Source organism: Micromesistius poutassou, assembly GCF_964030765.1.
Source record: "Micromesistius poutassou genome assembly, chromosome: 9".
In the NCBI taxonomy this organism is placed as follows: domain Eukaryota; kingdom Metazoa; phylum Chordata; class Actinopteri; order Gadiformes; family Gadidae; genus Micromesistius; species Micromesistius poutassou.
This window is the reverse complement of record NC_140279.1, coordinates 11,812,512-11,824,480: the sequence shown is the minus strand read 5'-3', so window position 1 is coordinate 11,824,480 and position 11,969 is coordinate 11,812,512. Positions and strand designations below refer to the sequence as shown.

General features: G+C 48.3%; 1 protein-coding gene across 1 annotated transcript in view; it reads right to left on the bottom strand.

Annotated features, from left to right (window-relative positions):
- Window positions 1-116: 116 nt before the first annotated feature.
- abca7 (ATP-binding cassette, sub-family A (ABC1), member 7) overlaps window positions 117-11,969 on the bottom strand; it is a gene marked incomplete at its 3' end in the record, with an annotated part of 31,098 nt that continues 19,245 nt past the window's right edge. Inside the window, exons 25-47 of the mRNA XM_084472836.1 lie at window positions 11,376-11,514; window positions 10,991-11,014; window positions 10,266-10,411; window positions 9,699-9,823; window positions 9,073-9,174; window positions 8,216-8,408; window positions 7,912-8,006; window positions 7,362-7,394; window positions 6,759-6,864; window positions 6,554-6,628; window positions 5,907-6,076; window positions 5,616-5,793; window positions 4,952-5,067; window positions 4,478-4,622; window positions 3,907-4,030; window positions 3,639-3,768; window positions 3,354-3,480; window positions 3,146-3,208; window positions 2,950-3,056; window positions 1,502-1,643; window positions 935-1,069; window positions 433-536; window positions 117-213 (exon numbers count right to left, since the gene is read on the bottom strand). Coding sequence (XP_084328962.1) covers window positions 117-213; window positions 433-536; window positions 935-1,069; window positions 1,502-1,643; window positions 2,950-3,056; window positions 3,146-3,208; window positions 3,354-3,480; window positions 3,639-3,768; window positions 3,907-4,030; window positions 4,478-4,622; window positions 4,952-5,067; window positions 5,616-5,793; window positions 5,907-6,076; window positions 6,554-6,628; window positions 6,759-6,864; window positions 7,362-7,394; window positions 7,912-8,006; window positions 8,216-8,408; window positions 9,073-9,174; window positions 9,699-9,823; window positions 10,266-10,411; window positions 10,991-11,014; window positions 11,376-11,514 — 2,676 coding nt within the window. The remainder of the gene's footprint in view (window positions 214-432; window positions 537-934; window positions 1,070-1,501; window positions 1,644-2,949; window positions 3,057-3,145; window positions 3,209-3,353; window positions 3,481-3,638; window positions 3,769-3,906; window positions 4,031-4,477; window positions 4,623-4,951; window positions 5,068-5,615; window positions 5,794-5,906; window positions 6,077-6,553; window positions 6,629-6,758; window positions 6,865-7,361; window positions 7,395-7,911; window positions 8,007-8,215; window positions 8,409-9,072; window positions 9,175-9,698; window positions 9,824-10,265; window positions 10,412-10,990; window positions 11,015-11,375; window positions 11,515-11,969) is intronic.

Below are 11,969 nucleotides of genomic sequence, written 5' to 3'. Positions count from 1 at the left end.
CTTCTAACCCAATCATTCAACCCCTGACATACTTACAACTCCTAACGCTTACATTCAACCCCTAGCATTCAACCCCGAACATACTTACAACTCCTAACCCTAAGATTGGGTGGTGCTCACCTGTTCTTCAGGTGCTGGACGGATCCAAGGCACTGGAACCTTCCATTGACCATGATGGCCATTCTGGTGCAGAGAGCCTCACACTCCTCCATACTGAAGGCACACGCACACACACGCGCACGCGCACACGCACGCACACACACACACCACACACACACGCACACACACACAAAGATTTAGCATTAACAGATATATCTTCAGTCTAAGCAATTCCATAATTATTTTGTATGACAGTTCATCCATTATCATTATTATATTCCATTAGATATTTCCATCCCAAGATGATCCGTAAAGCCCCACAGTGCCTCCTACCTGTGGGAGGTGAGGACTACAGCCCTGCCCTCCTTGGTGACGCTCACGATGCAGTTCCACAGGAAGCGCTTGGCCTTGGGGTCCATGCCAGTGGTGGGCTCGTCCTGACCGCAACACACGCTCAGAAACATGAGGAACGCATGTGTGCATGGGTGCATGGGTGCATGTGTGTGCCTTAAGGACAAACGTTTTAAATGACTGACAATGTTAAACAGGGTTTAACATTTCTAGTCTGTTTTTTTAATCATGTAATAAAAAAAAAAACATATATATATAATATATATAATAATGTGTAAAATAGGATAAAATAGGAGCAGGAGGTGGAGCAGGAGGTGGAGCAGGAGGAGCAGCAGGAGGTGGAGAAGGAGGTGAAGCAGGAGGTGGAGCAGGAGGTGGAGCAGGAGGTGGAGCAGAAGGTGGAGCAGGAGGTGGAGCAGGAGGAGGAGCAGGAGGTGGAGCAGGAGGTGGAGCAGGAGGAGGAGGAGGAGCGGATTCTTCTTACCAGGAAGATGACGGGCGGGGAGCCGATGAGGGAGATGGCGGTGGACAGCTTCCTCTTGTTCCCCCCGCTGTACCCCCCCGCCTCCCTCTCCGCGTACTGGCTCAGCCCCAGCTTCCTCACCCCCCACTGGGCCACCTGGGGAGCAGAGGTGGTGGAGGTGGTCCGTCAGGCCCTCTCAAAGACCGGACCACAGACTCAGGCCAGGCCCAAGGCTCACCTCACATTCAGTAACAGAGGTGAACCTAGAAGGTTCCAACACACTTTTCTCAAGATTTCAGGACATTCAAAAACACCAGAGAAAGACGTATTTCTCACTCATTTTGTCTTAAATATGTGTTCTCTCTTGTACCATGAAGCCGAGTTAAAAATCAAACAATTATCCATAAATTAACCCCACCCCACAAAACAAGATGTCATAACTTTTCCAAAAGGTATGACACTTTTACTCTAACCCATCACATTAGGCTTTGAAACCCCCCTATTACAATACAGTGGCATCTCCAGGGACTTGACCTGACACTGGACCGAAACATAACTCTATTTCAGTGTGTCCTCCTCTGACGTCACCTTGGCAACCGCATCCTCCGGAACCCCGCGCAGCCGGGCGTAGAACTCCAGGTGTTCCCGTCCAGTCAGGAGGTCGCTGATGGCGTCAAACTGGGGACAGTAGCCCATGAGCTGGTGGACTCGCTCCATTTCCGTCAGAACACTAGAGGGAGCCGGACACAACGCTCACATCATGCTGCTGACTCGTTTTGTATTAAGTAGTTACAGTAGAAGGCCCTTATTGTGTTAAGATAGTGTACACGCCAGGTATCTTGCCTATCTGTGCTTGTAGTGTTAGTTTAAAAGTGCAATAAAGTTTTGCAATTTTTTGTGGGTTAACTCACTACAAAGCTTTCAAACCTCCATCAGAGAATGTCTAATATGAAGAGAACTGGCACTCTCTGGTGACTTCCGGTTTCTGAATTGACATCTCTGTCCATGCGAGGGCTCTCGCCAGTGAGTGCAGAATGAATGGGAGTCGACAGGGTTTCACCCTCAAATTCCACTTTTCTCAGGGTGTAATTTTTTGTCAAGTAATTTGAGAGTCACATTCAAAAGGGGGGGCTAAAAGAATACACTCAGCTGAATATTGCATTTTTTAAATTAACTTAACTGTTCTAAAAATCAGTTCAAAAAGATGACGTCACTGCCAGAGGTTCTGCTTTACGGCAAGTTCTGAGTCACTTTGGCACTTCCGCATATATTATATATATATACATATAATATATAACAATTAACTTAGACGGAAAGTCCTCCTTAAGATAATGTTTCTGATTGTGCTTCAGCTTCAGATGAAGAATCAAGAGGGGTCTCTGGTCGTAATCAGTCGCAAGTCTGTCCCTGACCAATCAGCATTCATTAGCAGAATGCTAGTGTGTACGGCCAACAATGGCCCAAACTGTAAGAAATCGAAAGGACATAAGTACTCATTCATTCGACTTTTGAAGTATAATCTATATTGAACTTGCGAAATCGACAATACAATCTGCGATATTTCAACGACAAGCAGGTGAAAGAGATAGATTTAGCCGTCTAGCTCCATAGACCCCCATTCAATCTGCACACATTCGATCACCCCCAGTGGAATTCTAATGGAACTGCAACCAAGTTCGACACAATGGGGCTCAATAGAGAGTGCCAAGGCTCTCCGTAGACGGGCTCTGCCTCCATGTTGTCTACGCGGCCATTTTTATGAATATAATTTGGGTCTGGAATTCAATTTCATCATAAGGGTGGCAAGTACTTTTGTTAATAGATTAAGCTTTCTAATAGATGACTTTACTTTCATAAATAATTGTTTATATACCATAAAAACAAAAACAACCTCAGTTATTTTCCAATTTTGTGACTCCTCTAAATTCATCACAAAACATATTTTAGACACATAATTCCTGCGTTTACTTTGAAATACATCACATATGTCAGAATGCCTCTTCAGAGCCAGGAAGGGGCGGGGCTTGTCCTCCTACCTGTGCTGGTGGAGGAAGGCCTCTCCGTGGGTGATGGACGTGTCCCCGGTCAGCATGCGAAACGTGGACGTCTTGCCGGCCCCGTTCACCCCCAGCAGGCCGAAACACTGACCGACAGAGGGGGGAGCACTCAGTTATTCAGCGTACACTTGCATCCAACGTGATCTACAGTGGTTTCAGAAGGTCCCCTTCTCACCTCGCCTCGTGGAATCCCCAAACACAGCCGGTTCACCGCTGGAGGCCTGCCAACGCTGTACACCTGGGAACAACGACACACACATCCATCTGTTGCTACCGGCAACCCAACAGTCACTGAGCGCAGTTGGGACCCTCAAGTCCATTCCATGTGAAGGCTTTGGGTTTGGTTTCTAGGAAGACGCTACAGGAAGAGCGCCTGTGTTTACCTTGCTCAGGTCCGTCATGGTGAGAATGTCTCCCTGCGCTCGCCCGCTCTTCACCCTCTCTCTCTCCCTTGCCACGTCCTCATCCTCTGCCCCGATAGGAGGCATCTCAGGCTCCGCCCACGTCGGCCTGATTGGCGGAAGAGGAGATTAGAAGACTCTCAAGCAGCACAGAATACTTAGGGGATACTGACATGAGCAACTAGCTGAACAAATGTTATGTTTGTGTTTAGCGAGTGTTGTGTAACAAGCCGTGTAGGATTATCACTCCACTACTGGTGGGGTCACCTGCAGCGGATGAAGAACTTGTACTGCAGCAGGATGGTGAAGAGGAAGAAGACCACACCCTCAGTGGCCATGGCGAACAGGTTCTTGCCCACAAAGTCCCACTGCAGGGGGTCCAGCTTCTGCTTGGTCCCTGGGGGAAGAAGGACATACAGCTTGTCTAGGGTGGTCCTGTATGGCCTTTAGTGGATGAGTGTCTACCATGTGTCTAACCCCCCACGGCCCTGCCTGCCAGCACTACTGACGGCATGGAGCTCAGAGCGGGACCTACCCAGCCTCTGGAAGGCGTCGGCCATGGCCTGGTTCTTGGCCATGTCGATGAGACCTCTGCCCAGGCAGAAGTGAGGGAAGATGAGGAACACCTTCTTCAGGATCCGGTTCACCTCGTTCAGATGCTGTCCAAGTGGAAGAATAACACTTGTTACTATAACACGTGTCAGATGAAGTACCCCGACGGAAAAACTCACTCACTCTTCTTTTCTACTTTGTTTGGCTCTACTAGAAGTGAGCAGTTTCAGGATATCACTACTTCACTTTCCTATACATTTGCAAATTTAAAAGCTTTTACACTAGCGTTTTTACCGTAGTAACAGCTTTGGTTCATTTGCACCGTAAAAAAAAAATAGGAATATTTTAAAAAAACCTCTACACTATGCCATAACTTCTTAACAATTAAAAAAATTGTCAAATATATTACATCTTAAACAGAAGACAAAACCCAAACATTCTTCTTCTACAGTCTAGAGATACTCAGACCCTCTGTTCTCGGCAGTCTGTCTGCAGTCTATCTCTGCAGCTTAATCATTAATTGAACAGACTGTGGCTCTGTGGTGGTGTCCTACCTCGTCCACGAACAGCTCCAGGACGAAGGTGGCCACGCTGCCATTGATGCCGATGAAGAGGTTGATGGAGGTCAGCACCACGTAGGCTGTGCTGGGCACAGCGAAGAGGAAGGAGGCCGGGTACATCAGCGGGGTGATGGACCACCTGGGGGAGGAGGGGAGGAGACGAGTGAGATGGGCTCCACGTCGCCGTGGTTACCGATACGGATTAATGGGGGGCTGATCTATGTGTAGAATGGAGGGTTTCACTTTATCTCCGTGATGGATATTGAAGGAGGAATATATGAAATATGAGCAGATATGAGAGCCACTGCAACAAACTGCAATAGTTTATAAATGTGAGACTGATGTGAAGTGTGTGGAGAGGTACAACCTTTCTAAGTGATCTGCCTTACCTACATTCAGGGCATTTAGCAGATTTTGATCCAAAGGGACTTATAACCGTTCATGCATAGGGAGGGGGGCGGTGGTTACCCGTAGAACAGCAGCAGCAGGATGAGGGCCGGCAGGTTGGTGTCAGAGACGTAGGCCTTCTGCTGGAAGGCCACAAAGATCAGCACCACCATGGTGGCCGGGACCGTGTAGTTCAACTGGAGGGGAGATAAGAGAGTAATAACCCTTTCAGAACTCTATATATAATTGATTACAGATGATCAGAAACAGAAACCGAGAATAGTCCGACACCCTAGCCCTTGTGCGATCCTGCCTTGGTGATCTGATCTCAGATCAGGATGCGCCTGGTCTCCTCAGGCCGCGATACAGAGAGTGACCCCGGGTACTGACCATGTCCCAGGCCGTGATACACAGTGTGACCCCACGGGTACTGACCATGTCCCAGGCTGTGATACACAGTGTGACCCCCGGGTACTGAGCATGTCCCAGGCCGTGATACACAGTGTGACCCCACGGGTACTGACCATGTCCCAGGCCGTGATACACAGTGTGACCCCACGGGTACTGACCATGTCCCAGGCCGTGATACACAGTGTGACCCCACGGGTACTGACCATGTCCCAGGCCGTGATACACAGTGTGACCCCACGGGTACTGACCATGTCCCAGGCTGTGAAGCCCCCTGTGACCACGGTACTGACCATGTCCCAGGCCGTGATACACAGAGTGACCCCCGGGTACTGACCATGTCCCAGGCGTAGTTGGCCAGCCAGTACAGGATGGGCTTGACCCCGCTGACGAACTGCAGGTGCTTGGCCTTGCTGACGCGCTCTTCGATCAGGAAGAGCACGAAGCTGGCCGGCACGAAGGACAGGGCGTACATCACGCAGATGGACACCAGCACGTCCACCGAGGTCGTCATCCTGAGACACACACACGTGGAGTTATTATACGGAGAGAGAGACACACACACACACACACACACACACACACGCACACAGACACACACTATGAGTTATGTAAATTAACAGCGTACATGGCCATCTCTGAGAGCTGCTCCTTGGTGAGGTTGAGGGGGTGGTTGTAGGCGGTGATGCCGGCCCTCCTCCTCTCTCCACCAGGGGGCAGGCTGGCCCTCAGCAGCCCATTGTTCATCACATTCACAAAGGACACCATGGCGTGCCAGCCCTTGTTGTTGTACCACACCTGGCCACCAGGGGGAGACAGTGAGACGTTGAGATGTTTTAGATGGGAGGATGAAGAAGAACTGGTTAGTGTGTTCCCGCCAAAGTGAAAGAGACCAGCCTGTAGTTCTTCTAGCAGCCTTTAGAGGGTTTGTGTGGTTAGATGCTGAAGGAACTGTCTAAGTCCACAGGATGAAGTGTGTTTTCATTCTTGTAATACAAAGCAAGTAAATTATACATTTGTTTGGTTGGAATCTCAGTTGCTACCTCATGTCCAGATTGGACTAAGGATAGAATATGTGTGAGTTTTAGCCACAGACTACTACTAGACCACTAGACTTTCCCGCAAAACAATACAACAAGAGTGGAGCTGGCAGCCTCGAATATTAGCTAATTACCACTAAATAGACCCAAAAATCAGTACATTACCAAAAACAATTCTATGACATGTGTTATACAAAATACAGAAACAAGGGAAGCTGGGAAGACAAAAACTCACCTTGACGTTGTTCTGACTGTTGAGTGTTTGCAGGAAGACAGGGAGGCGTTCCAGCAGGCGGTCCAGAGAGCTGTTCTGTGAAACACATCGGGCCAAAAGTTCTTCAATACAAGTTCGGTGCCTCCCAGGTTTACAAAAGATCACCTGTGGAGTATGAGAGTGGAGGCATCCGTTCTGGCTGCTGATAGAGGCAATGGACTCGGACCTGTTCCACTTGGTAGCGGGTCCTGATGGAGCTGGCGGACTCCTGGAGGTGTTGGGTCTGGGTGGGGGTCTGGGTGGACCGGCCCCCTAGGGAGAAACCCCCATACCTGCAATACAACGTCCCGTGGACCCACTCTCCCATTACATTTACATTTAGGGCGTTTTGCAGACGCTTTTATCCAAAGCGACTTACAATAACTACATATGTCCAAAGAAAGAGAAACAACAATATATTGCTGTCGGTACAGTAAGGATGTTCATAGAAGTAGAACCAAGTGCCAAGTACTAACAATCACTAGGTTAACCCATTCCCCGTGTACAACAAAGATAGCTAGGATGAGATGCTACACAAATGCTGAGTACTATTTTTAAGTGCAAGGACGTTCAAGATACGATAAGTGTGTACATTAAGTGCCAGGACGTACAACATACAATAAGTGCGTATAGGTGTGGGGGGGTAAGGGGGGAGGCTATGCAGAGTCTAGGTGAACTCTGAACATGACTTCTTTTCACCCATTTCACAGGTGATTTTAAACAAGGCAGTGCAAACATGAAACAAGGAGAGAGCAGATATTTCCTCCATGGATTTCGAGACTCGACTCACCTGAATTCATTCACCCACTTCTTGGTTTTGAGACTTTCAACGACATGAAACAGAGAGTGGGCAGAGAGTGACATGGTTAGTGTTGTACTCTACCCTGACCTGCAGTATATCCTGGTGGCGAGCGGTGACCTTTGACCTTCATTCACATATAGATAGAAGCCCGGCAACACAACTGTAGTCATCGTCGTTACAAAATAAGATAAAATAATTTCTAACAGAACTATATATAGGCCAATATCATTTATTTAAAGTTTTTTTTTTTAAAAGGTTTATCCTTTTTATTGTAGAGTGAATAAGACAGGACGGTATGGGAGATAGAGGGGAAGACATGCAGCAAAGGACCACGGGCAGGAATCAAACCCTGGTCGCTGCGGTAACGACTGGGCCTCAATGGTACGCACTCTACCCGGTAATCCACCGCTGCGCCCCAGAAATATTGTGTGTTAATTTAAAAAAACATGGAAATGTATTTCCAAATTCTATCATATTACAAATCGCCTGGGCGGTGCATCAGTGAACGAGTCTAAAACCCGCGGCCATGGTCAGGTACCTCTTCTTGAGGATCTGCGGGTAGGTCTTGACCAGGTAGTCCGAGATGTTGTGGCTGGTCAGGTTCTGCAGGATGTCCCCTGTGAACCTCTTCATCTGAAAGGTGGAAGAGGAAAAAGAGCCTTTATTCATCTCAGACACAGCAGACACACACTTTCACTTTCACACACACAAATCCTCACTCACAAACCGCGTCACAGAAACGCACAATCAAAACTCCACAATCATAATTCCAGGACAGTTCCTAGTCTCTAACGTTATTTATCAAGACACTTGCATGACGTCTACGTATTAAAAACCATTACCTGTGGTGGCGGCAGTCCTCCGGCCCCTAGGGGGCAGTCTGGCAGCATGCGGCGGACCTCCTCCGTGCTGCACTGGCACTGCGGGCTGGGCTCCCGCCGGCTCCAGTTCCCCTGGTGGAACATCTCCCAGGTGGAGTAGGGCACCTGGGGCCGCCTGAAGACAGCGCTCTGATCCGCCCCGCAGTCCGGCACCCTGTGACCCAACACATGCTGAATAAGCCCCGTACTCAGAGTCTACAGTCGGTGGAGTGTGTGTGGATGATGGTGAGGCTGCACACCTGTTTGGTGTGCATTGAGCAATCACTGTGCAACAGGTTAAACCAGCAATCACCACATGCGGTCAAGAGAGATCTCCTGCATGGCAACATGGAGCACCAGGTTATGTATCAAGGTCTGCAAACCTTACAATAAATAGGCTTTCAACACTACCACCTTTGGAGGAGCCCACTAAAATGCTAAATGGTAAATAGACTGCACTTATACAGTGCTTTTCCAGTCGCCACTCAAAGCGCTTTACAATATTGCATAACATTCACCCATTCATGCACACATTCACACACCGACGGCGGAGTCAACCATGCAGGGAGACAGCCAGCTTGTTGGGAGCAGTTAGAGTGGACCACTCGGGAGCACTCAACACTCAGCTAGGAGGAGCCGGGGATCGGACTAGCAACCTTCCGGTTACCAGCCAGCCCGCTCTACATCCTGAGCCACATGCCGCCCCATAACAAAAGCCTCCTAGGTGGAGTGTGGTCGCCATGTAGGTGGAGTGTTGCAGGCACATTGCTACAAGGTCCTAGTATGAACCTAATCCAGAGCAGAATGCATGGTAAGAACAGCAGCCAAAGGAGTCTCACGAGCTGTTCCCCTCCATCTCCAGACACTTGGTGCCGAAGCCGGGCTGGTCCAGCAGAGCTTCCAGAAGGCTCTCGATGGCCGGGTCGCCGGGGGCGTCGTTGCTGATGAACAAAAGATGAAAATCGGGAGGAGGAGGTGGGAGGAAGAGATGAACACAGGCTAACAGGAAGGTGGACGAAACTCATCGTTAAAGTTGGACGTTTCATCCTACTCTGTAGTGATCATAGTTCCTCTGTACTTCCTGTAACTGCGCCCTGTAGCTCATGTATTCCCAGAAACCTGGACGTATGGCACTTACATTTTTACACTTTTGCACCTATTGATTGTATGCTTTTACTGTTCTCAGCCTCTCCTGTAAGTCACTCTGTATAAAAGTGTCCACTCAATGTATCTCAAAGGTCAAAATAAAAGGGGAATATTGTCTACGTTGTGAACATGGTATTTATGGTATTCACGGTAAAGAGAGCAGTGCCTGACTACTGACCATCCTGCTGACTGACTGACCTGTCTGTCTGACTGCCCCCTGCTGTCTGTCTGACTCCCCCCTGCTGTCTGTCTGACTCCCCCCTGCTGTCTCAGGTGAGGTGGTCTCCCAGAGCTCTGCGGGCTCAGGTTTTTGTCTCACCTGAAGAAGGTGTACTGCTCCCCGTACATCCAGGGCTGGAGCTTGAGGGACGGGTACTTCCCGAAGGGAGGCACCACCAGGCTGAAGAGGAGGGCGATCAGGACGAAGACGGCCGGCAGCACGATCTGCAATCACAATCCGGGAGTTGACAAACTCTAGACACACCTGATAGCCATTTCATGTCACTCTGGCCTGTCAAGTGGCATTGACTAAGCAGGTTACACTCAGAGTAGTTTCGTGTATAGTGTATCCACTCCATGTAAGACACCTGTAACAAGGCTCCCTCAAGTAATAATCTTGAAACATCTTGACATCTTCAATGTTTTTCATGGCTGCTGGAATGGGTTCTTTGCATTGAAGATGTTCCCATTAAAGATATTGTTTGACACTGTTTCAGTATGTTATTATTGTTTAGTATTAGTATTGGGATTGATAATACAAAACCAGGATCAGTGTTAGTTTCCGACATCTCTTAATCCTTTCAATCATCCCTTAATCCATTCATTCATCCCTTCATCCATCCATCCATTCATTCATTCATCGTGCTGTGGTTCCCCTGGTCCCCACCTGGGCCAGGAAGCCGCGGCGGCTGCGGCGGGCGTAGAGCCAGCGTTTGAGGAACAGGGCGCGGAGCTGCTGCCAGGTCAGCCACCAGCCGGTAACGGGGGCGCCGCCCTGGCTGTCCCCGCTCAGGGGGTCCGTCTCCTGGGGGTCTGGAGGAGGACGACACACCCCGGGGAGAAGGCAGGGTGGAGGATGGAGACGGGTGTCAGGTGATCTGATATGATACAGTAGCTAATGGCCGTAATCGAGGTTAGGGATAGACAGCTGATTAAGAACTATTTAAGTTAGAAGTTATCCTCTAATAACTTGACTTCAAACGATATCCCATACAGTATCTAGATCCTACTGTATTTCTAATAATAACTGTTGGAAATACAGAAAGATCCAGTCTGTGTGTGTTTTCTTTATCACTTTGAAAAGACAATTATCTATTTCTCATTACAAAACTGTAGCCAAACATTATAATCTGAGCACAGCAAATTAGAATGATTAAGAGGCAATTTCAAAATACAATGGCAATGACCCGGTCTCACCAATAGAGGGTGCTGTTCCTGTGTTTAGAATTACAGTGTTTGGTAGCACTTTAATAGGGAAACTTGGGTAAACTCATCTCTAGGAAGGAACACGGGGGAAGGACGGGGGAGGGAGGGAGTCAGGAAGGGAGGGAGTTAGAGATAGAGATAGGGAGACTCCGGTTGTGGTAGCAGGAGGTGACGCCATAAAGCTACCTTGCTTACGAAGCCTTTTCCTTCCTTGTAGCAGCAAGGAGCAAGGAAACACAGTCAGACACATGAACAAGGTGCACCCTCAGTGGAGGGTGTGTGTGTGTGACACTTGGTCATACAGCACTTACATTTTTTGTAGTTGCTCCAATAAGACATGTATGCTTTTATTGTTCAGAGCCTCATTTTAAATGAAAGAGTATGGATGTAAATGTTAATAACTAAATGTTAGTGTACTTGAACCGGAAATATATGTATGTGAGCATGTTTAAGTGTCACATGGTATTATTAGGCATGATTGGGTGAGTGAGTGAGTGTGAGTGTGAGTGTGAGTGTGTGTGTGTGTGTGTGTGTGTGTGTGTGTCTGTGTGTCTCAGTGCAGCAGGTGTACCGGTCTCTGGTTCTTCAGGCATGTCTCCCAGGGGTCTCTGGAGTCTCTGCCCAGCCGGGAGCTGCTCTGTCTGGGGAGAGCCGGCCTCCACCTCTGGCTCAGCATCCACCCCCGTCTCCTCAGCAACGCGCAGGAAGATCTGATGCAGGAGCATACAGATCAATACACTACCGATATGTTTACGTTTAATCATGTTGCAAACATGATACGATGATGATATGGAGCATGAAGAGAATAACATAACAGACTTGTGTGACTTAATGCTATAAACCATCACTTTTTCCCATTAACCATGGTTATTATGTTTTTAGGGGTTTGTCTGAATGTTCATAGGTCATGGGCTTAGCCACTCCCGGTCAACTCATTAAACTGGACGAATGTACCCATTTCATAGTGTATTGATGCATAATTTTTTTTTTGATAGTATATTACTATCAACTTGTCAACTTGTATGTCATCAACACTGGATCAATGAAATTAGTACTGAAAGAGTACAGTACAGTGTGATGCCACCACCTGCAGTACTAGTCACAGGCAACAGAGGGCGCTGCACACTACCAAGAAATGATCAGGACTTTGCGGAATCTTTCCAAC